Source organism: Zophobas morio, unplaced genomic scaffold (assembly GCF_036711695.1).
Source record: "Zophobas morio isolate AGI-343-1 ecotype UQ-CSIRO unplaced genomic scaffold, CSIRO_AGI_Zmor_V1 ptg000004l, whole genome shotgun sequence".
NCBI classification, from domain to species: Eukaryota; Metazoa; Arthropoda; class Insecta; order Coleoptera; family Tenebrionidae; genus Zophobas; species Zophobas morio.
The window spans coordinates 4,242,861-4,266,960 of record NW_026972109.1 but is presented as its reverse complement, the minus strand read 5'-3'; the positions used below and the strand labels follow the sequence as shown (position 1 = coordinate 4,266,960).

The following is a 24,100-nucleotide window of genomic DNA, read 5'->3' as shown; positions in this document are numbered from 1 at the left end:
GTGCAAGTTTAATTCCTTTTGGGTAGTTGGTAGTTCTGCTAGGGAATTTGTAGGTAGAGGGTTGGTAGTGAAGTTTACTTGTTTGGTAGAGGGTAGGTGTCGCGTCACTGTTGTGTTATTTTGGTAGTTAATAAAACGGGGAAGGCTTTGTTTAAAGACAATTAATCGTAACGACGAAACACGTGGTAGAAGCGGAGTGCGCGGTTCCTTGTCGAGCTGGCGGTCGCGCCATCTGTACGGAAGACGCAGTTTTTGGATAGAAGTCAAAGGAGCGGTCGGGATGACGCGATTTCCAACCACGAGTTTGCGTAAGGGTCTGTTCGCGCGGCACGTTTTTTCGTGATTGCCGATATAGTAGAATCACCGTCGTGGTGGGAAAACAGCCACAACCAGGAGCCCCAAACTCCGCTTGTGCTACAACGCCATCTATGGAATTTATTAAAATTTTGTTCTCGTGTTGCCTGCCATAATTACGTCAGTAATAACTTGTGTGTTTGCATCCAGTGTCGAAACCAAAGAATCTTTAGGTATAGGCGAAACTTGCATTAGGCGCCCCTCCTCTACACATAAAAATGCAATTTTACCGAATAGTTTTATTTATATTTTTTAATAAGTACGCAAAACAGATACTATGATAAAATATAAAAAAAGAAAAACAATCCACATTATACATATAGGTATATAATATGTATAAATATTATATAAGTTCAAAATAAAATCAACATTAAAAAACCTGTCACACCGGTTACATGTTCAAAATAAAAAAAGATTGATATGACATAACTCTTGGTATAGTTTTGGAAATTCCATTCTACCTTATAAAATTTTATTGGCGATAACGAGACGGGCAGTAGTACAATGGTAAGAAATATTTATGGCTCACACCAGTTCACTCGAATTTGTCTGAGAACATTTGCCAGGTAGTTGCACTCATAAAATAATGGTCATTTCTGTTCATGGGTAACGATGGTCCCTGCCCGGACTTGGATTATTCTGGTTTCTAACATCTGGGGATTATTGGCAAGCGACAACTTAAGTTGTAGATATCTCTTGGTATTGTACTACTGTCCATCTCGTTATTGCCATTAAAGTTTTATAGGATACAATGAAATTTCCAAAACATAATTTTTGGACGAATTTGGCGCCCCTTGTCGTTGGCGCCCCTAGGCAAGGGCCTACTCGGCCTATGGCTAGTTTCGGCACTGTTTGCATCCAGTTACTTTAATTCAGTTTTTTTGTTTGTTCTTATTAAATTTGCCCTATTTAAATATTTGCATTGATTTGCAACGTTTAATTTGATTTCATTCAAAGTTAGGAAGTTTTTTTTGTAGTTAAGCATTAGAGGTGTCTTCAACCGGCACAACTTAGTCGCAGCTTTTTTTTCAGTGGAGGAATAAATGATTTTGTGTCCTCCATATATTTTGTTTTATTTGGCGGTACTTTTCCAACCATTGGGTCCACCACTTGCATCTGAACGTATTCCGCCACAAAAAAAAAACAAACACAATGTACGGTTCCATTTTGGTAACTATCACAACCAAGGCCAAATTTTTGAATTTTTCGCGGGCTTTCAAATTTTTTTCACATGTCAATTTTAGGCGGGATCACGGCTGTAGGCGGGATGTTTGGATTATCACATTCTTATACAAATTTTTCATTTTAAACATATTTTAAGTTTCATGCTGTGAAAATAAGTTTACACAGATTAAAACATAAAGGCAAAATGTAAGCCCGCCCACCCACCCTATCTCAATTGTAATGATTTTTTTTTATTCGCCATCAAGCAAGGGGGCGGAGCTTAATTACAAAATCCGTATTTCTCTACAAGAATTAAAAAACATGTTTTTGGGTATCATGTTGTTTAAAGAATACTATCTATATTAAGCAAAAAAAGGGCAAAATATAAACCCCACCCAACCGCCCCATATCAATTGTGACGATTTTTTTATTCTTAGAAACTTGAAATACGTTTAAGAACAAGAAACTTAAAAAATGTTTAAAATTCCAAATTCTTGTAGGTAAATATGGATCTTGCACTGAAGCCCCGCCCGTCGACTTCACAACGAATGAAAAATTCATCACAATTGAGATTGTGGCGGGGCCTAATCTTCGGCTTTAAGTTAATAAATCTCACTTAACCAAGACGTGGGATGGTAGGATGATGGTGGTGTAAAATTAAAACGACCAGTTATCAATCAAACTTTTTTCATCTGCATCGTACAGATACTTGGTGGTACCTTTCCAGCATATCAGCCACATCAAATCTCATTTTAATTATTCGTAATGAGTTAGGAGCGCAGCGGCAGCCCTTAAATCATTACAAAACAACTAAATTGTTTTATTTTATATAATTATAAATTACAAGAAAAAAGTGTAAACTTTGAATTTATGGTGATTTCAGAAAGTTACATCAAGACAATAAGCGTTATTTGAGACATTGATATTTTATCCCGAAAATTAAATTGAAGAAATGAACAATGAAATTCTGTGATATTGTCCCAAGTTTTCTAAAATCACGTACTAGTTTATCTAAATATATGTATTTTAATATTTATTCATATGGATGCCCTTTCACCCATAGAGCCAATATACACATATATAAAGTTAAATATATCAGTTAGAACAAAAAATTGTAAATACTCTACATACTTTCCAAATATCTAAATAGATTAAGCATAGGTATACATCATAATGATTAAAAAAGGGCTTGCGTTGCGTAATTAGTAAATCAATTAACAAAGTAACTCTAAAAAAAAATGTTGGTTCATATCCCAAAACTAAGCATTATTTAAAAAAACAAAAAAAAAAGAAAGAATACATCAGCAGTATATTATTACACCATCGTTATAAAAGAAAGCATAATCGTAGTAACTTTTTTTTTTCAATAACAAAAAGATTACACATTTCATGAACATTACAATTATTCCATCCAGAACGGATAAATTACTAATACAATGTCTATTATTGGTGAGCTAAATTATGTAATTTGTTTCCTTTTTCTCTACATGTGTATAGTCAATAAACAGCTACATAAAATGTAAGTATGGATTAATTTAATTTTTCATTTCCATTTTTTGACATCTGTTTTCTTTCGAATATCAGTTAATTTTCGGCTATATTGTCTCCCATGAGCAATAGCGCAAGTCATTGTTAAACAGCAAAAAATTCCTTTTCAGTGGAAAAGTAATTTCGTCTCAACATTTTAACATCAAAATTTGTTACTTTACATGAATTCTGTGCATGATATTAAAGTTGTTGTCTTACAGTAATGGACAAGATTTAATGTCGAACTTCAAATACAGAGCGTTGCAAAACATTTGCTAATAACTTGTTTAAAGGTCGGTTTACAATTTCTGCAAATGGTATATACCGAAAGGTCACGACTTCATAATGAGAACCATCCTTAAACCATCTCTCAATTCTAACAATATAAATCGTTGCCGGCAATTCCTCTGAAAATTTCGCAACAATTTATCTTGTTGATCCAACAACAGATCTAAACGTATAAATACCATAAATATGATCACAGCAGTGCTAAAAGCACTCTCTCAGTCAATATATAATTATAACAGTTGTAACAAACATAGAAAAATATACATATGCTCTCAAACAATCAGTCAGCGTTTCAGAGTCATCTGAACACAGCTTAAGCAGTGTCGGCACTACCTTCCCTTACCTTTAGTTAATATCTATCTAAACATCAACGCACCAACACTGCTTTTTAGATAATCGTTGTTGAGCTAACGCGATTAAAAAACCAGTCACTATGATAGACGCGAGACACTCGCACTTTTGAGTCTTCCACTTTGTTTCAAACACTTGATTCAATGGTAATAAGGCTCCTAAACTCCCACGTGTTGGGTCTCTGCAGGTTCGTAACTAAAGTAGACTTAAAATAATTAAAACAAAATCCAGCGATAGAAAACAACAAACACAACACAGACACTCGACTTCGCTTTTAGTGAGAAGTATTAACTAAATTCGGAGCGTCTCCTTGACCTTTATGATCACTATTACCCTTGATGCAGTCTTCTGTTTTACCTGCCGTACTCACCGTACCGTCGTTATTTATTATTATTTCGTCAGCTGGAATGTCTCTGGAAGAAAACAATTACAACAAAACTAAAACATCGTCGGACGAAATTTACCCGCTTTCGGTTTTAACCGTAAGAGTGTGATGTTCCTGGCTTGTCTGGTTTCTGTTGTTAGGCTTGTTAGTGTTGTTACGTTTCTTATTTGCCTATAATAAAATTAAACACTCTATGAGCCACCTACTAAATGTTCCACGACTACCAACCAACAACAAACTGAACTCACAACAACTTACGTTATTTCTTTTATTCACCGGAAAAGTGGGCGGTCCTGGTTTTCGTTGCTGCCCTCGACCTCTTGCTATATTTTGTTGGTTAAAATTACTCGGACCTGGAGGACCTCCCATCACTCCACGCCCTCTACCCTGATAACCGACGATGGGTGCTTGCTGCCTCATATTTTGGTAACCGTAATTCGCCCCCCACGAACCCACAACGACCCCCGCTACCTGCAATTGGCCACCTCTTGACGAGATAGGACGCGGGCGCATGCCCGCTGGAATTCTATTGGAGGGTAGAGGCATTGTGGGCAGGCCTTGCGGAGGTGGTAAACCTTGTCGCATCATTCCTATATACGTTAAACACTATTATTCCAAACTGCTTCATGACTAAACTAACACCCTAATTAGTACAATCGCACGCAGATGTTTTGAGCCTATGGGCGGATCATTTTTGCCGGTCGTCACCGAAGGAGGCGATCCAAATCGTCCAAGGGCAGAATTTGTAGGTAGGCTCAAACTACAACGAAATTTACGTGTTGACCAAATTCTTACCCTGAATTACTTTTAATTTTATAAATACCCTATCTAAAATGTTCAGAATATGATGAGTCTATACTTGTGATTTACCATTCCATTAATATTTTTTGGATTTGTTTATACATACAGGGTGACTAAAAAAAAAATAATGACTGAGTCAATTTATTTTATTGAAGAAATCAAGAATTGCAAAACTGAATACTTTGAAATCTTGTCAATTAGTTAGAAAAAAAAACCTGTCCTGCTCTAATAACATCGAGAATATGCTCAAAATCACACTAATATTAAGTCTAATTGTGCCAACCATAGTTATAAAATTCACATTAAAGTAAGTCACGGACATTTTTTGAAGTGTACTACATTTCAAAAAGCAAAAAAAATATTCAGTTTATAAACTTCATAATTTTGGTTTAAAGTTTATCAATCATATTTGACGCTTTATTTTATCCGTTCCATTTGTTATCCTTTACTGCGGTCTCTCTTGGGTCGAACGTTCTTCGACCGATAGGATAATTTATTACTTCCGTCATCTTTTCGGTGACGAATTTAATTTTTGCATACTTCAGCGTAGTTAGTGAACTCGTTGTGACTACTGAAATATACAAAGAGTAAATTTTGAAATGGAACGAAAGTCGAAGAATACTTTCAAAGCCACGATCAAAATGTATTTGCTTATCTTCGCCAAAAAATTCATGACGTCATCGTAAAATTTGATATGATGAGTCTATATGTACCTGTGATTTATCATTGCAGTAATATTTTTTAGATTTACTTATAAAGCCTGTCTCAAAAAAAGGTCACTTCGATTTTCGATTTTTCGTTTTTTCGACCAACAGTTTCATCGAATTGGATTTTTCAGTTTCCATTTTTCTATCAATTTTTCGATTTTATTACTTTCTAATTTTCTGGTTTTTCAAATTTGCGGTATTTTGATTTTTTGAGTTTTCAGTTTTTTCGTTTTTCGATTTTTTAATTTTTCGTTTTTTTGATTTTTCGGTGTTTCAATTTTTTAATTTGCCATTCTTTCAATTTTCGATTTTTCGTCGTTCCATTTTTAGATTTTTTGATTTTTCTGTTCGTCAGTTTTTAGACTTTGCAATTTTTTTGCATTTTTCGATTACATTTTACTTTCCGATTTTTTTGATTTTTGAATTCTCGATTTTACGTTTTTAATTCTTCGATTTCCGATTTTTCAATTTTCCATTAATCATAAAATTTTTCGATTTTTCGGTTGTTTTATTTTTCGACCTTCGATTATTCGATTTTCTATTTTCTGTTTTTACGATTTTTCGATTTTCGTTTTTCCGCTTTTATGGTTTTTCGATTTTTCTGTTTGTTGCAGTTTTTATGGTTCTGCAATTTGCAGCTTTTAGATTTCAATTTTGTTACTTTCCGATTTTCCACTTTTCGATTTTTTGATTTTTTTTCGAGCGTCGTTTTTGCGATTTTCATTTTTTCGATTTTTTGATTTTTCAATTTTTAGGCCTTGCAATTTTTTTACTTTTCGCTTTTTCGAGTATTTGTTTCATCGAATTTTCAATTTTTCGAGTTTTCGATTTTTCGGTTTTTCCATTTTCCGATTTTCGATTTTTCGATTTTCCATGTTTAGATATTTTTCGATTGTTCTGTTCGTCAGTTTTGAGACTTTGCAATTTTTACTTTTCCACTTTTCTATTATTTTAGTTTCGAATTATTCGATTTTTGAATTTTCGTTTTTTTTTCATTTTTCGATTTCCGATTTTTTAATTTTTCGATTTTTCGGTTTTTTAATTTGTCGATTATCGATATCCCGATTTTCGATTTTCCAATCTTCGATTTTTCAATTTCCAGTTTTCGATTTTCCACTTTTTGATTTTACGATTTTTCGATTTTTCTGTTCGTCAGTTTTTAGGCTTTGCAATTTGTTTATTTTTCGATTTTTCGATTATTTTACTTTCCAGTTTTTTGATTTTTGAATTGTCGACTTTTAGAGTTTTCAATTTTATGAATTTTCGGTTTTCCTATTTTTCGATTTTTGATTTTTTCATTTTTCGGTTTTTTGATTTTTCAATTCTCGGTTTTTCAATCTTGCAAATTTTCGATCTTTCAGATTTGTGAATTTCCAGTTTTTCGATCGACCTACGTATTAGATTCAGTGAATTTTCGATTTTCGGTTTTTCCATTTTTGGATTTTTGATTTTCCAGTTTTGCATTTTCAGGTTTTCTGTTTTTCGCGTATCTGATTTATCAAATTTTCGATTTTTCGATATTTGATTTTGGAATTTTCGATTGTTCAGTTTTCCATTTGTCAGCTTTTAGACTTCAATTTTTTTACTTTTCGATTTTCCAAATTTTCGAGTTTCAATTTTCAGATTTATGATTTTTCGATTTTCTTTTTAAATCTTTGAATTTTTCGGTTTTGATTTTTAATTTTTCCATTCTTCGGTTTTTAGACTTCAATTTTCTTTCTTTTGAATTTTTCGATATTCTATTTTCCGCTTTTCAGAATTTTCGATTTTCAGTTTTCAGACTTTCGATGATTAGAATTTTGGATTTTTCAGTTTTATGATTTTTCGATTTTTAAAAAATTTGAGTAGTCGAGTTTTCGATTTTTCAATTCATCGATTTTTCAATGTTCAATTTTTCAATTTAAATTTTGCGATTTTCAATTTGTCCATTGTCGATTTTTTGAATTTTCGGTTTTTCAATTTTTCCATTCCCAACTGTTAGACTAGGACCCGATTTATAGAAAGCGAAGTTAAAGTTAATTCGCGATTAACTTTTAATTGAGGTCCCTTGCGAGGCAACGCGGATATTTTAACCAATCACGGGCTCATATTCCACATTTTAATTCTCTGTTAAACTAATCGAGGATTAAATATTTAACTCGCTGTTCTATAAACCGGCCCTAGATTTTGTTACTTTCCGATTTTTTGGTTTTCGATTTACCAATTTTCAGAATTTTCAAGTTTCTTTATTCAGATTTTCCATTTTCCACTTTTTCGATTTTAGATTTTTCGAATTTTTGTTTTTCCAATTTTTTGCTTTTTCGATTTTTCTGTTCGTTTCAGTTTTTAGGCTTTGCAATTTTTTTTTACTTTATATATTTTGATTATTTTAATTTTCGTTTTTTTTTATTTTTGTTTTTGATTTTTTTAATTATCAATATCACAAATTTTTGACTTTTCGATTTTTTGGTTTTCCCGTTTTTCAATTTTCGATTTTTCGATTTTTTGTTTTTTGCATTAGTGAATTTCAGTTTTTCCGATTTTTGATTTTGCGCATATTTGATTAATCAAATTTTCGAAAAAGTTACCATGCTTACAAAAACTTCAAAACATCTACAATATTTCAAAGTATTCAGTTTTGCTATTCTTGATTTCTTCAATAAAATAAATTGACTCAGTCATTAACTTTTTTGAGACACCCTGTATAACCAAATCTATAAAATATTAATGCAGTGATAAATCACAAGTATAAAACTCATCATATTTTATACATTTAAGATAGGATTTATTCTGCAAAATTTTGAGGTGATGTCATAAATTTTTTAGAGGGGATAAGCAAATATATTTTAATTAAAAATGTATCATGTTTATCATGATTTTAAAACATCTGCAAGATTTCAAAGTATTCCATTTTGCAAATTCAAAATTAAATTGCAAAATATTGTTTTATAATTTTGATTTTTTTTTCCAAAAATCTGGACGTTTTGGATAAAAACTCAACACGGAGTCATAAACTACATGTGTAGGACTATGTTACTGTATACAATTTAAAACCCATTTACTATGCATAAATTTGAAGTGACGTCATCACATTGGTGGGGATGATTAGACAAATTTAATAATTTTGCGACATTTATGAAAAAAATATCAGTTAACAAAAATGGCACGTTTTTATTATTATGCCAGTTACATGTCACTCAACGACAATATCGTTTTTTTTTAAGAGTATTTTATTTGAAAAAGTGATGAAATTTTTGATACGGAACAATTGGTCGAAAGATGTTAGAAAGCAAAATAATTCATGTCCGGACCATCGTTACTTACGAACGAAAGTGACCATTATTTTATGGAAACAACTACCTGCTAAATCTTCTCCGACAAATTCGAGAGAACTGGTGTGAGCCATAAATATTTCTTACCAATGTATATATAACTACTGTCCGTCCCGTTATTGTCAATAAAATTTTATAGGGTAAAATGTGAATTTCGTTGTAGTTTGAGCCTACCTACAAATTCTGCCCTTGAAGGGTTTGGACCGCCTTCTTCGGTGAAGGCAGGCAAAAACGATCCGCCCATAGGCTCAAAACATTTGCGTGCGATTGTACATACAACAATGTCTTAACTCAGATTGAGGACTAAAACAATTGAGTTTAAGTCGCCACCCAGAGCTAACTTAATTTCCTTCCATGCAACAACCTATCAAGTCACTTTATTAACCAGCCAGGCGCTTTTTGGAAGATTCGCACCACGTGACAACCAGATTTGCACCCACCTGCAAACGGAGCTAAAGGAACCTTTGCAAACTTCACGTCCAACCCCTCCAAAATAGCTTTCCTCATCCGCTCCACCTTGACGACCCTCTCAATGTGATTCTCGCAGACCTCCAGTATATTTTTCGAGTGTGTTGATCTGTTCAACGTGTGGTGGAACAACTTCCCGTCGAAATACAACCAAGGACAACACATGAGCCATGGAAGTGGTGCGCCACAAGCGTCGTTAGCCAACAAGGCCATTTCAACCCCTTGCATGAAAAGCGCCGCCAATTGAACCCCTCTACTTGTGACAACCGTGAGCTAAAAATACCAATCAATCGCGTCTACACACAAACCCAATCCCACTCACTGTTAACTCCTGAAGGTACTGAGGATTCATGAGATCAACATTAAAAGCCTGGCACAGAAAAGCGTCCAGTTCGTGTCTCCTCATAATGGGCTTATCTTGCGACATGATATACCGCAAAACGCACGCCATTATTAGCATATGCTGAGGCACGTATCCGGTATTCAATATAAGAGGAGTATCGGAATTTAAACAAGATAAAAGCGCCCTCATTCTTCGTCGCTTGTCGTCGAGAGCGGGACCGAACCATAATCTTTGCAATGTCGGAACAGCCCAAGGTAGGGGTTCGGCTTTTACGTGTTCGGGGTACTGGTACGGATTGGAACGGCTGTATATCCACTCTTTGACGACGATCTCGGGTTGAGGGGAGTTTTCGGGCAATTCGCCCGATTCTTTTTTCTTCGTATGGACGTACCGGAGGTGGTGCAGGTTGAACAATACTGCGTAGACGCGCTGCCGGAGCGGCTGGTAGATATCGTGGATGGGGGGGAACTCGCGGTTGCCTTCGTCTTCCATGAGGCACGGTAAGCGCACCTCTTGGGTGCTGAGGACGTGCAGGATCATGGAGGCCATCAGGCCTTTCTGGTGGCGGAGAGACGCCGTTCGGAGGACGTCGGGCGAAATGGTCGGAGTTACCAAGTTTTGCGAAACTGAAAAGAATTTAAAAAAATTTTAAGTTTAGATTTAGTAAATTTTGAAATAAGAACTACTAGGCTGCAAAGTAACGCAACCAACTAATTTGCATTCATGACGCAACAGCGAAGTCAAATTGAACTCGTAAATGAAAATTCTATAAAAAGGTGTCTTTTGAAAAAAATGAGTTCTAGAAATTTCCTTAATTATTCTAAACACATTTTTTTAAGTCATTGTACCGGGAGTCTGGAAAATGACAGATTAACTCCCCGCTACGCTCTTAATCAACTGGTGAGTCTGGGAAAAACAGTAAAAAAATTCGAAAATTTCAAGAAATGAAAAATTAAAAAATCGACAAACTGAAGAATTAGAAATTGAAAAAACAAAAAATTATAAACCTTAAACGCTGAAAAATGGAATAATTGAAAAAATAAAGAAAATGAAAAATGGAAACGAAAAATTGCAAAAATTTATAATTAAAAAATCTAAAATTGAAAAATCGAAAAATTGAAACATTTCATGTTGGAAAAAAAAGGAAAATTAGAAAATCAGAACATTGAAAAACCAAGAAATAGAAAAATAAAGACATAAAAATTAAAAATTGAAAATTCGTGAAACTGCAAATCGAAAAATCCCCACATCTAAAAATTGAAACATCCGAAAGTTGAAAAATAAATGTGAAAAATTTAAAAATGAAAACAAATAGTAAAATTGACGAAAAGAAAATTAAAAATCGCAAATCGAAAATCTGAAGAAATGAAAATTGAAAAAACTGAAATTCAAAAAACAAAAAATTATAACATCAGAGGTGAAAAATCGAAGAATTGTAAAAAAAAAGAAAATAAAAAAACGAAACGAAAAATTACAAATCCAAAAATTTGAAGAACCGGAAAACGGAAAAACTGGCAAATTAAAAATTCAAAACTCAAAAGATTTTGAATCTAAAAATTGAAGAAACAAGAACTGAAAAAATACAATAAAATTTAAGAAACAAAAAATTATAAACTGGAAACACTGAAAAATCGAATACTTGAAAAAATAAAGAAAAAAAAGAAACGAAAAATTGCAAATCGAATAAATGAAAAGGTTTTAAAACCTCAATAACTGAAAAATGGAAAAATTCTAAAATCGGAAAATTGGAAAGTGAAAAATGTTTTAAATTGTAATTATTGTTGCATATTTTAAAAGAAATAAAATGAAAATTAGAAATATTGCAAAACAAAAATCGAAGAATCGAAAAATCGAAAAATTGAGAAACTGAAATTTGTAAAATTGAAAAAACCAACAATTAAAAAATCTAACATTGAAAAATCGAAAAATTGAAAACCGAAATATTGAAAAACCCAAAATTGAAAAAAATCGCATTAAAAAAGAGAACAATTATAAAATCAGAACCTGAAAAACGGAAAAACTGATAAAATACAGAAAATAAAAAACCGATTCGAAAAATTGAAGATATGAAAAACTGAGAAATCGAAGAATTGAAAAATTAAAAACCCAAAAACTAAAAAACAGGAAAAAATTGAAAAGTAGAAAAACTGGAAAAACGAAAAAATCTAAAACTAAAAAATTGAAAAGCAAAGAAAACATTAACACGAAACACTGAAAAACTCGAGACTTAAAAATCAAAAAATTGTAGAATCGTCAAAATTGTAAAGATCGAAATACTGAGAAATTAAATGTCGAAAAACTGAAAAATAATAAATCGAAAAATTAAAAATCGATTAAATGAAAAAGTTTTAAAATCTAATCATTGAAAAACGGACAAATTTTAAAATCAGAAAATTGAAAAAGTGAAAATTTTTAAAAATCATAGGAGTAATTATTATTATTATTGTTGCATATTTAAAATGAAAACTAGAAATACTGCAAATCAAATATCGAAGAAACGAAACATCGAAAAATTTAGACACTGAAAAACGTAAGATTGAAAACACGAAAAATTAGAAAGTCTAAAATTGAAAAAATTCACATTGAAAAAGAAAAATTATAAAGTCAGAACAGTGAAAAACCAAAAAATTGACAAAATGAAGAAAATAAACAATCCAACCGAAAAATTGCAAATCGAAAAACTAAAAAACTGGAAAAAAATTGAAAAATCGAAAAACTGGAGAAACGAAAAATTGCAAAATCGAAAGAAATTAATGAATTGGAAAATTCGAAAACCCAAAAATTATAGAACCGTCAAAATTGTAAAGATCGAAAAATTGAGAAATTACATATCGATAAAATAAAAATTGACAACCGAAAAATTGAAAAATTCAAAACCGAAAAAATTCACATTGAACAAGACAAAAATAACACCGAAAACCGAAAAACTGATAAAATAAATAAAATAAAAAACGGAACCGAAACATTGCAAATCGAAAAACTGAAACAAAATTGAGATTGAAAAAGTAAAGAAAGTAAGAAAACGAGACTAAAAATTACAAACCGAAGATTTGAAGAAATGAAAAATTAAAGAACCTAAAAATTGAAGAAACAAAAAACGAAACATGAAAAAATCGCAAATCGAAAAATTGAGGCAAAATAAAGAAAATGAAGAACAGAAACGAAAAATTACAAATCGAAGAATTGAAAACCCGACAAACCGAAAAATCGAAAACACTGAAAAATTCAAAAGTTGGAAAACTCAAAAACTTATCATTTAAACTGAAGCACTCGAAAAATGCAAATCGAAAAACTGAAGAAACAACATAACCGAAAAACTGAAGAATTGAAATTAGTTGAGGCTGGTTTTTATTTTATAGACGTTACCAGAAAACAAAAATCGCAAACAATTTTATAATTTTTCAAAGAATTTAAAAGAATCTGATATTTTCTTGCTGGATAAACTTGAAAAAATCTTTTGAACTTTTAGTATTTTCCTTTACTTTTTTTTTTGTAAATCATTTAAAAGAATTTTGGGGGACTTGGTGTTCTATTTTTAGAAAATTCTGACCTGACCTGTGTTTTTTTGGAAAACTTAAAACAATCTCGAGGCTCTAGGTATTGGAAAGAATTTGAAACTGATTTAGAGCCTCTGTGTTTTTTCTTACAATAATTTAATTAATTTCTTAGGGGATACGTCATTTACCAAAATCAGTCTTACCTTGGCAGGTACCAGCCCCGCCCACCCACCCTCTCTTTTCTTAGAGAATATGTCATTTGCCAAAATCAATCAAAACTAATTTTGGCAAATGTGATACCCTGTAAGAAAAGACAGGGCGGGGCTAGTACCTGTTAAGATAAGACTGGTTTTGGCAAATGACATATCGCTCAGAAAAGAGAGGGTGGGTGGGTGGGGCTGGTACCTGGTAAGATATAAGACTGATTTTGGCAAATCACGTATCCTTTAAGAAAAGAGAGGGTGGGTGGGCGGGGCTAGTACCTGTTAAGATAAGAGAGATTTTAGTTATTGTGATAATGAATGTGTTGTTTAGTTGTTAAATGTAGCAAAAGAACCAATTTTAAAGTCATTATAACTCCACCAAAATGTGAGAAGGCATTTTTTTACCATTTTTTACACAATCACGTTGATAGTTAAGAGCGTAGTGGGGAGTTAATCCGCCATTTTCCAGACACCCGGTAGAAGTGTTGCCATTAAAAAAATAAAATAGTTCAGTCCTAACCTTAAAATTGAACACCTATTTCTATAAAAAATGTCTTAACTCAGATTGAGGACTAAAATAATAGAACTTCAGTCGCCACCCAGAGCTAACTTAATTTTCTTCCATGCAACAACCTACTAAGTCAAGTTATTAACCAACCAGGCGCTTTTTGGAAGATTTGAAAGACGTGAAAACCTTAAACTTAAGTAAGATATAGCCTTAAAAATGTTCACTTCGACATGTTTCAGCAGCTACGCTGCCTACCGCACCTAACTAAACGCATAACAAATGTCCTAACTCAAATTGAGGACTAAAACAACTGAATTTTAGACGCCACCCAGAGCTAACTTAATTTTCTTCCATGCAACAACCTACTAAGTCATGTTTTAACCAATCAGGCGCTTTTTGGAAGATTCGAAAGAAATGAAAACCTTAAACTTGAGTAACTATCGCCTTAAAAGTTTTTACTCAGACGTGTTTCAGCAGCTGCGCTGCCAATCGCACCAAACTAAACGTATAACAAATGTCTTAACTCAGATTGAGGACTAAAACAACTAAATTTTAAACGCCACCCAGAGCTAAATTAATTTTCTTCCATGCAACAACCTACTGAGTCATGTTTTAACCAATCAGGCGCTTTTTGGAAGATTTGAAAGAAATGAAAACCTTAAACTTGAGTAAGTATCGCCTTAAAAGTTTTCACTTCGATGTGTTTCAGCAGCTGCGCTGCCAATCACACCAAACTAAACTTATAATGTCTTAACTCAGATTGAGGACTAAAACAACTGAATTTTAGTCGCCACCCAGAGCTAACTTAATTTTCTTCCATGCAACAACCTACTAAGTCATGTTTTAACCAATCAGGCGCTTTTTGGAAGACTTGAAAGAAATGAAAACCTTAAACTTGAGTAAGTATCGTCTTAAAAGTCTTCACTTCGACGTGTTTCAGCAGCTGCGCTGCCAATGGCATCAAACTAAACTTATAATGTCTTAACTCAGATTGAGGACTAAAACAACTGAATTTTAGTCGCCACCCAGAGCTAACTTAATTTTCTTCCATGCAACAACCTACTAAGTCATGTTTTAACCAACCAGGCGCTTTTTGGAAGATTTGAAAGAATTGAAAACCTTAAACTTGAGTAACTATCGCCTTAAAAGTTTTCATTTCGACGTGTTTCAGCAGCTGCGCTGCCAATCGCACCAAACTAAACGTACAATGTCTTAACTCAGATTGAGGACTAAAACAACTGAATTTTAATCGCCACCCAGAGCTAACTTAATTTTCTTCCATGCAACAACCTACTAAGTCATGTTTTAACCAATCAGGCGCTTTTTGGAAGATTTGAAAGAAATGAAAACCTTAAACTTGAGTAAGTATCGCCTTAAAAGTTTTCACTCACACGTGTTTCAGCAGCTGCGCTGCCAATCGCACCAAACTAAACGTACAATGTCTTAACTCAGATTGAGGACTAAAACAACTGAATTTTAGACACCACCCAGAGTTAACTTAATTTTCTTCCATGCAACAACCTACTAAGTCATGTTTTAACCAATCAGGCGCTTTTTGGAAGATTTGAAAGAATTGAAAACCTTAAACTTAAGTAACTATCGCCTTAAAAGTTTTCATTTCGACGTGTTTCAGCAGCTGCGCTGCCAATCGCACCAAACTAAACGTACAATGTCTTAACTCAGATTGAGGACTAAAACAACTGAATTATAGTCGCCACCCAGAGCTAACTTAATTTTCTTGCATGCAACAACCTACTAAGTCATGTTTTAACCAATCAGGCGCTTTTTGGAAGATTTGAAAGAAGCAAAAACCTTAAACTTGAGTAAGTATCGCCCTTAAAAGTTTTCACTCAGACGTGTTTCAGCAGCTGCGCTGCCAATCGCACCAAATTAAACTTATAATGTCTTAACTCAGATTGAGGACTAAAACAACTGAATTTTAGTCGCCACCCAGAGCTAACTTAATTTTCTTCCATGCAACAACCTACTTAGTCAATGAGTTAAACTAAACAGGCGCTTTTTTGGAAGACTATAAATAAATCGTACGACAATCAAAGGAACTTACCAACTGCTGGACGAGAAGACTGTGCAGAATGTTTCGGTGATGACGGAACACTACTGGTATTTGAACTGCTCGAACTGACTAGAAGATTGACTCTAGTTCCGCTAGTACTGGCGATATTCTGGTTAGTATTAGGAATAGATCCATTCAAGAGTCCATTAAAGTGAGAAGGATCTAAAAATCGGAACATCGTAAATTCCAAAAACAAAACCACGAGTTTGATTGAAGCGAGTGTTCTAACTCAGATTGAGGACTAAATTTAATGCAAAAAAGTCCGCACCCAGAGTTAATTGATCTCCTTCCGTGCAACAACCTATTTAGTCAAGAATAGTACATAAACAGGCGCTTTTAAGGAAGGTTTAAATTGATCGACAAAAATACGTACCGCTGTGTGAATTACCGATTGTTCCATTTTGATCCAGAGTATAATCGGACGACATAACTAAATTAACCGTTGCTAACTTATAATTGTGAAGAGTTTCTTCCTGTAAAAACACTCTTCTAATTTGTGTACACAATAATTACGAAAAGTGCTAACCTCCTGCTCTGTGGTTTCAGAGGCGAAACCCGCACCCAAAACCTCTAAATCGTTATCGTTTTCTTTGTGACTTATTTCATTGTTATTTTGTACATTGCTGTGACCCTTTTTTTCTTTGGGTGTAGCTGTTGAATACAATCATCACAAAACTAGTTTTTTTTTTAAATTGGTAATACTCACAAGGTGGAGCACAATACTTAAGAAACCCACTAGCTGTACCGTTGAGGTAGTACTGAACCGACTGTCTAAACTTCGAGGCACGATTCTCATCAAGATATGAAAGTATGGCGCCAACCAAGGCGTCCATATTCGAAGGAGGCGGCAGTTTTCGAACGAAGTCAGCCAACGTCTTCACGTTACATTCCGGCGGCGACTAAACCAACCATTAATAAACACCCAAACCCAACACACACACACTTACCACGTTGTCCCTTATCACGTTCGTAATACCGATTTTTTTATGAAAATCTTGTAAATCGCTCTCAGTTAACAGAAAATTACCCATTAAAGCTGCCATTACACAAAGCTGTTCTTGAGTTAATTGAAGTGATTTAGTTAGTTCGTTTACCATGTATTCTTTGGTCTCGAGAGAGCCCTAGACACAAAACGCTTTAATAAAATGTGTCCATTCTGGTTAATGGAGGCGTGTACAAACTCAGATTGAGGACAAGATTAAAATTGCCATCATGTCACCACCCAGAGTTCATTTATCTCCTTCCTGGCAACAGTTCATGGAGGTATAGAGTCACCCCCACGAACGACAATTTGGAAGGATTAATCGTTGTAACTTACTTTGTATGTTAATTTTAAATTCTCTGACGAAAAATAACGCGGGGGGTCAAAGGCTGCGTATTCGGCATCGTCCGCTAAAAGCCCGTGGAAACCGTATTCTCTGCAGTAAGCTATTACTTCCTGGTGGTGGTCATCCATTGTACACATCTGAAAATCAAGAAGCAATTTAACAACACGCCCGTGACGGGTTTCAGCAGCTACTCTGCCTGAATTTCGTCGTTTTGGTTAAAATTGCACTTTAAAAAAAAAATTGGTCGACAGAACTTCCCTCGTCCACAAATACAGCTCTTTCGAAAAATTAAAAGTTTTGATTTTGCCAATTTTATTGTTTTTATGACAACCACTATAAGCTAAAATAAAAATATGTATCCGATATTTAATTTAACAATTTAATCACGTCGGCCGTATGTAATGACAGAGGTGCAACTGAAGACTGAACTGAAAATCATTTATGGTATTTGTAATTTAAGACAAATAGCGATAACACTTATCAACTTGTAGACGTGAGAGTGAAACAGAAACAAAAGTAAAAGGTGTTTTCTACGAATTGCAATAACCGGATCACAATGCCGAAGAAGACTTTTTTATTGCTCTGACTTCCGTTTATTGAATAAAATACATTTTATTTTGATTTTCGATGTTGTAATTCACATTTGGGTAATTATAACTTGTCTAGATCTAGGAAACTTGAAAGTGTTTATGTTTATACATCGGAAGAATGTCACGTAGTAATTAGTTTGATTTGAATGAGTTCGTCCCCTTAAAACAGAGGATCAAAACTATTAAGTACTAAGCTACAATCGACAAAATATTCTGAATATCATTATTATAATATTTATTAAATAACGACGTTTGTATTTTCACATTTTCGGGGAAAATATGAATGCAATGAATGATGAATCACAAGTAAAAACTCATCTCATTTTGGGTAGAATTTACTCGGCAAAATTTTGAGATAACGTCATCAATTTTTTGGGGGGATTAAACAGATTTATTTTGATTAACAATTTACCATGCTTACAATGACTTTAAAACGTCTGCAAGATTTCAAAGTATTCAGTTTTGCAATTCTTGATTAAATCAACAAAATAAATTGACTCAGTCATTAATTTTTTGAGACACCCTGTATAAGCAAATCTAAAAAAATATTAATGCGGTATAGACTCATCACATTTTGCACATTTAAGATAGGATTTGTTCAGCACAATAAATAACACATTGCTAAGCGGAGAAAGATAAGCTCCTCCGTAGTCTAGTGGTAAGAGCACCCGCCCGGCAAGCGGTAAACGTGTGGTTCGATTCCCACCGGAGAAGCAACATTTTTCTTCGCTTACCTTCAGGGGGATGAGCAAATACATTTGAATAAAATAAATTCACGCATTCATTAATTCTTTGAGTCACCCTGTATAAGCAAATCCAGAAAATATTAATGGAATGATAAATCACAAGGATAAACTCATTAGACTTTGCACATTTAAGATATGATTTGTTCAGCAAAATTTTGAGGTGACGTTATCAATTTTTTCAATTTTTAGGGGGGTTGAGCAAATACTTTTTAATCAAAAATTGACCATTTTGTAGTTCCTGATTAAATCAATTCATTCATTAATTTTGGAACTGATCAGTCTTATCTTAGCAAATACTAGTATTTCGGCAAATGACATATCTTTCAAGTAGTACTTATTAAGAAAAGACTTATTTTGGCAGACGACATAGCCTCTAAGAAAAGAGGGTGGGCGGGCGGGGCTACTACTTGCTAAGTTAGGACTTATTTTGGCAGACGACATAGCCTCTAAGAAAAGAGAGGGTGGGCGGGCGGGGCTACTACTTGCTAAGTTAGGACTTATTTTGGCAGACGACATGGCCTCTAAGAAAAGAGAGGGTGGGCGGGCGGGGCTAGTAGCTGCTGAGGTAAAACTGATTTTAGCAGGTACTAGCCCCGCCCACTCACCCTCTCTTTTCTTGGAGGATGTCATTTGCCAAAATCAATCTTATCTGAGGAGTTACTAGCCCCGCCCACCCTCCCTTTCTTTTATTATAGGAGACCTCATTTACCAGAATCAGTTTTATCTTAGCAAATACTGATAAGTGATGACTAACTTTCACAAAAAATTATCAAAATTTGGAAACATTACGAACTTATATACTTATATGCACAAGGCAGGAATTTTGAACATCTTCTCTAGCGTTGAGTTGGTTATGCGTTAATGGATTTTTCTTTTGTTGGTTTTGTTGACAGACTCATCATATTTTGCACATTTTGGGTGGAATTTAGTCGGCAAAATTTTGAGATAACGTCATCATTTGGGGGGGTGGAATAAACAGATTTATTTTGATCAACAATTTACCATGTTTACAATGGCTATAACGTCTGCAAGATTTCAAAGTACTCAGTTTTGCAATTCTTGATTTAATCAAAAAACTAAATTGACTCAGTCATTAATTATTTGAGACACCCTGTATAACTAAATCTAAAAAAACATTAATGCAGTGATAAATCACATTTAAGGTAGGATTTGTTGAGCAAAATTTTAGGTGACGTCATCAATTTTTTAAGGGGTGTGGCGCCACAATAACACGTTGGTAAGCGGAGAAAGATAAACTCCTCCATAGTCTAGTGGTAAGGGCACCCGCCCGGCAAACGGTAAACGTGTGGTTCGATTCCCACCGGAGAAGCAACATTTTCTTCGCTTATCTTCAGCAATACATTTTGATAAAAAATTTACCATGCTTATGATAACTTTTGAAACATCTCCAATTTTTCAAAGCATTCGATTTTGTAGTTCCTGATTGAATGAATAAAATAAATTCACGCATTTATTAATTTTTTTGAGTCACCCTGTATAAGCAAATCCAAAAAATACTAATGGAATGATAAATCACAAGTATAGACTTATCATACTTTGCACATTTAAGATACGATTTGTTCAGCAAAATTTTGAGGTGACATCATCAATTTTTTCAATTTTTTAGGGGGGTTTGAGCAAATACATTTTTATCAAAAATTGACCATGCTTATGATAGATAACTTTACAACATCTCCAAGATTTCAAAGCATTCAATTTTGCAGTTCCTGATTAAATCAATAATAATAAATTCACGCATTCATTCATTAATTTTGGCCCCGCCCACCCACCCTCTCTTTTCTTAGAGGATGTCATTTGCCAAAATCAATCTTATCTTAGCAGTTACAGTGAAACCTGTCTATGCCGGACTCTGTAGAAGACGGAGAACTGCTCATCGCGGAAATTTTCCGCAGTCCCGTTTTTTCAAATACCTAATTTAATGTATTTTGGTCCGTATAAGCCGGAAACTGCATAACGCGGAAACGGAAAATATTTGTAAGTCCCAACGTGTCAAAATACATGCACCCAACTCTGTATAAAACGGAAGCGTGAACAAAATCGATGATTTCTACGAAAAATATGTAATTCAATTCGTGGACCTGCAGGTGCATTTTTTGTCAACAGGAAATCACTGTTCTCAATTCTCATTTAATTAGTGTCTCTCGTGGTTATATGTGTGTTCGCAATGGCCCAAAAAACGACCAACAGTAACAGCAAAATGGATTTAATTAATGTACAACAGCAGCAAAATTTGAGTGTTAAAGAAATTGCAAAATTTCGGTTGCAAAAAACGCAAGTGTATCAAATCATAAAACATATTCTTAAAATAAATTAGAGAATAATGGCAAAGCGGTGAGCGTCTAGCCAACCTTTTGCAGTTGAGAACAAGCATGGAAAATATATCTCAATGGCCGAAAAAGCAAATAACATTAAACAACTATTTCAAATAATTCTTTTATATGTACCTATGTATTCAATTTAATAAAAATTGATTTCCGTTTTATAGAGGTTTACTTTCCGTCATAGCCGGGTTTCCTGTAAAAGCCGGAACCCTGTTTAAGACGGATAACAATTTTGGACCCGCGCGATTCCGGCATAGACAGGTTTTACTGTACTAGCCCCGCCCACCCGCCCTTTCTTTTCTTAAGGTTATCTCATCTGCCAAAATTACTCTTATCTTAGCAAATACTAGCCCCGCCCACCCGCCCTTTCTTTTCTTACAGGGTACCTCATTTGCCAAAATCAGCAAGTACTGATGACTAAATTTTACAAAAAATGATCAAAATTTGGAAACACTATATACACAAGGCAGGAATTTTGAACATCTTCTCTAGCGTTTAGTTGGTTATGCTTTAATGGATTTTTCTTTTATTAGTTTTGTTGACAGACTCATCATTTTTTCCCACATTTTGGATATGATTTATTCGGCAAAATTTTGAGCTGACGTCATCAATTTTTTGGAGGGGATAAGTAAATATATTTTGATTAAACATTTATCATGCTTATCGTAACTGTAAAACATCTACAAGATTTCAAAGCATTCGGTTTTGCAGATGTAAAATTAAATTGCAAAATGTTTTATAATTTTTTTTTTCCAAAAATCTGGACGTTTTGGGGAAAAACTCAACACGGAGTCATAAACTACATGTGTAAGACTATACAATTTAAAACCCATTTGCTATGTACAATTTTGAAGTGACGTCATCACATTATTGGTCATGTCCAAGATTTCAAAGCATTCAATTTTGTAGTTCCTGATTAAATCGATAATAATAAATTCACGCATTCATTCATTAATTTTGGCCCCGCCCACCCAACCTCTCTTTTCTTAGAGGATATGTCATTTGCCAAAATCAATCGTATCTTAGCATTTACTAGCCCCGCCCACCCGCCCTTTCTTTTCTTAAGGTTATCTCATCTGCCAAAATCACTCTTATCTTAGCAAGTACTAGCCCCGCCCACCCGCCCTCTCTATTCTTACAGGGTACCTCATTTGCCAAAATCAGCAAGTACTGATGACTAAATTTTACAAAAAATGATCAAAATTTGGAAACATTATATGCACAAGGCAGGAATTTTGAACATCTTCCCTAGTGTTTAGTTGGTTATGATTTATAATGGATTTTTCTTTTGTTGGTTTTGTTGACAGACTCATCATATTTTCTAGATTTTAGATAGGGTTTATTTGGCAAAATTTTGAGCTGACGTCATCAATTTTTGGAGGGGATAAGTAAATATAATTTGATTATTGGTGGGGATGACTAGACAAATTTTGGTTAGCTTTTTTAGCATCTATATGATATTCCTAATATAAATACAAAATTTGACAACAATCTAATAAAAATCGGGACGGCAGACAGGCGGACGGGCAGACAGGCAGACAGACGGAAACGGGAGACCTATTTCTTTGGTCTCTATTGCGATACATACAAGTAAAAAAGCAAATTTGTTAAATGCAAATTGACGCTTGTATTTTAAATAAATTAATTTAATGATCCAGTTTTTTAAATATGTATGAATTTAATCTTAATTACACACCTCTTCCAACAAAAAATTACAAAAAAAAATTATTATAAAATATAATTCATATCCCGTTGCATTAAATTTTAAAACTGGAACTTTTTCAACTAATTACCATATTACAACACCATAAAATTATATAATGGTGTTCTCTGCAAACTTTCAAGTTAATTAAAATTAACTCCCTTGAGTATGCAGTGAATTTATCTACTTCCATAACACACCACAATGGTTATAAACACCCATGTGGTACTTGGTGGAAGACAAAATTGATTGATACATACCACAGTAACTCCAAGGTGTCGCAAAGCCATCCTTAACGCAGATCTAAGACAAGTTGGTGGGGTCCACCAAACTTTCGGAGGTGGCGTAGCTTTGGTATTTATGTGTTTTAAAACCATTCCCACTTTCTGCCTATTGTTTGCCTGTTCGGCAATCCACTCATTCATTCTACATGACTCTATCGTACCATTAAAAACCACAGCCAATTCGATATTACCCCGTTCTATAGCTCTTGTTAATAAGGATTGGAACTGAATCATTCGATTCCATTGGCCGCCGCAAGCCCAATCTAAACACACAACAATAAATAAACTGGCGCCAACACGAATCAATTAATTACCTGAGAAATATCCACCGTATAACCTATCTAAGCAATTTTCCGCATCTACAATGAGTTTGAGTTTGTTCCCGATGGGTCTAATTTTTCGATTCGTGTTATGCGGTTGCTGCCTCTGCGTCACGTTTCTGGCGATCTTCAACAAATCCACCGAGACCGCGCCTCCTTCTAAACTGGGGCTTTCGAGGTAAACTTGTAAGTCGTGGACCCCCATTTTGAACAACACGCACTGTTTAATAATCACTGTTTACCATTTCCGAATATGCTGCAACATGATTTCAACTCCTCTTTAGAGAATTTATAGCGCTGTGGTTTATTTGTGTTCGTCTAGTGAACGCATTCAAGAAAAACATTCACAGCATTATGAAACCTCGGCCGCCATTATGGTTCCGAAAGCACTCAAACAATCAACAAGAACATTCGTTCGCACCTGCGACAACCCCACAGCTAACACGGTTCTAACATTGGGAAAACATCACATTCAACGGGTTAGTCATCACCGAGGGGCGACTCGTCCACGGGAAAAACTTTTAATTACCTCAACAAGACGCCTTCAATTTCAAGATGCCGGCACATTCGTTCCTGTTTTTTTTCTGACGTGTTGTACGTTGTGAATTGTGAGTTGGGTTGGAATTACACTATTGTTTTATTGAGATATGGTGTACGAAGTGTTTTGCGTACTTTCTGGTATTAATCAACCTATAAAACTGCATGTTTTGTGATAGAGAAATTAACAAAATATTTACCGGAAACTTCACGTTCAATGCGTTACTGGAGTGCGCATGACGGAAACACAGGACGGCCATGTCAAATGCA

The 24,100-nt window shown here is 34.2% G+C and overlaps 1 protein-coding gene across 2 annotated transcripts; it reads right to left on the bottom strand.

The window, feature by feature from the left end:
- Window positions 1-2,188: 2,188 nt before the first annotated feature.
- LOC135138010 (constitutive coactivator of PPAR-gamma-like protein 1) lies at window positions 2,189-24,100 on the bottom strand. Of its 2 annotated transcripts, XM_064067836.1 has the most exons (15): window positions 24,031-24,100; window positions 23,823-23,983; window positions 23,288-23,549; window positions 22,950-23,236; window positions 17,300-17,446; window positions 16,929-17,102; window positions 16,688-16,880; window positions 16,508-16,632; window positions 16,355-16,454; window positions 15,973-16,143; window positions 9,679-10,325; window positions 9,329-9,629; window positions 4,328-4,659; window positions 4,149-4,240; window positions 2,189-4,097 (listed from the first exon to the last, which is right to left on the bottom strand). In XM_064067836.1, the coding sequence occupies exons 3-15, from the start codon at window positions 23,496-23,498 to the stop codon at window positions 3,959-3,961; spliced, it is 2,919 nt and encodes a 972-aa protein (XP_063923906.1). In that variant the 5' UTR covers window positions 23,499-23,549; window positions 23,823-23,983; window positions 24,031-24,100; the 3' UTR covers window positions 2,189-3,958. The 2 variants fall into 2 exon arrangements, with proteins under 2 accessions (XP_063923906.1, XP_063923898.1); XM_064067828.1 differs by having other exon boundaries at window positions 23,823-24,061.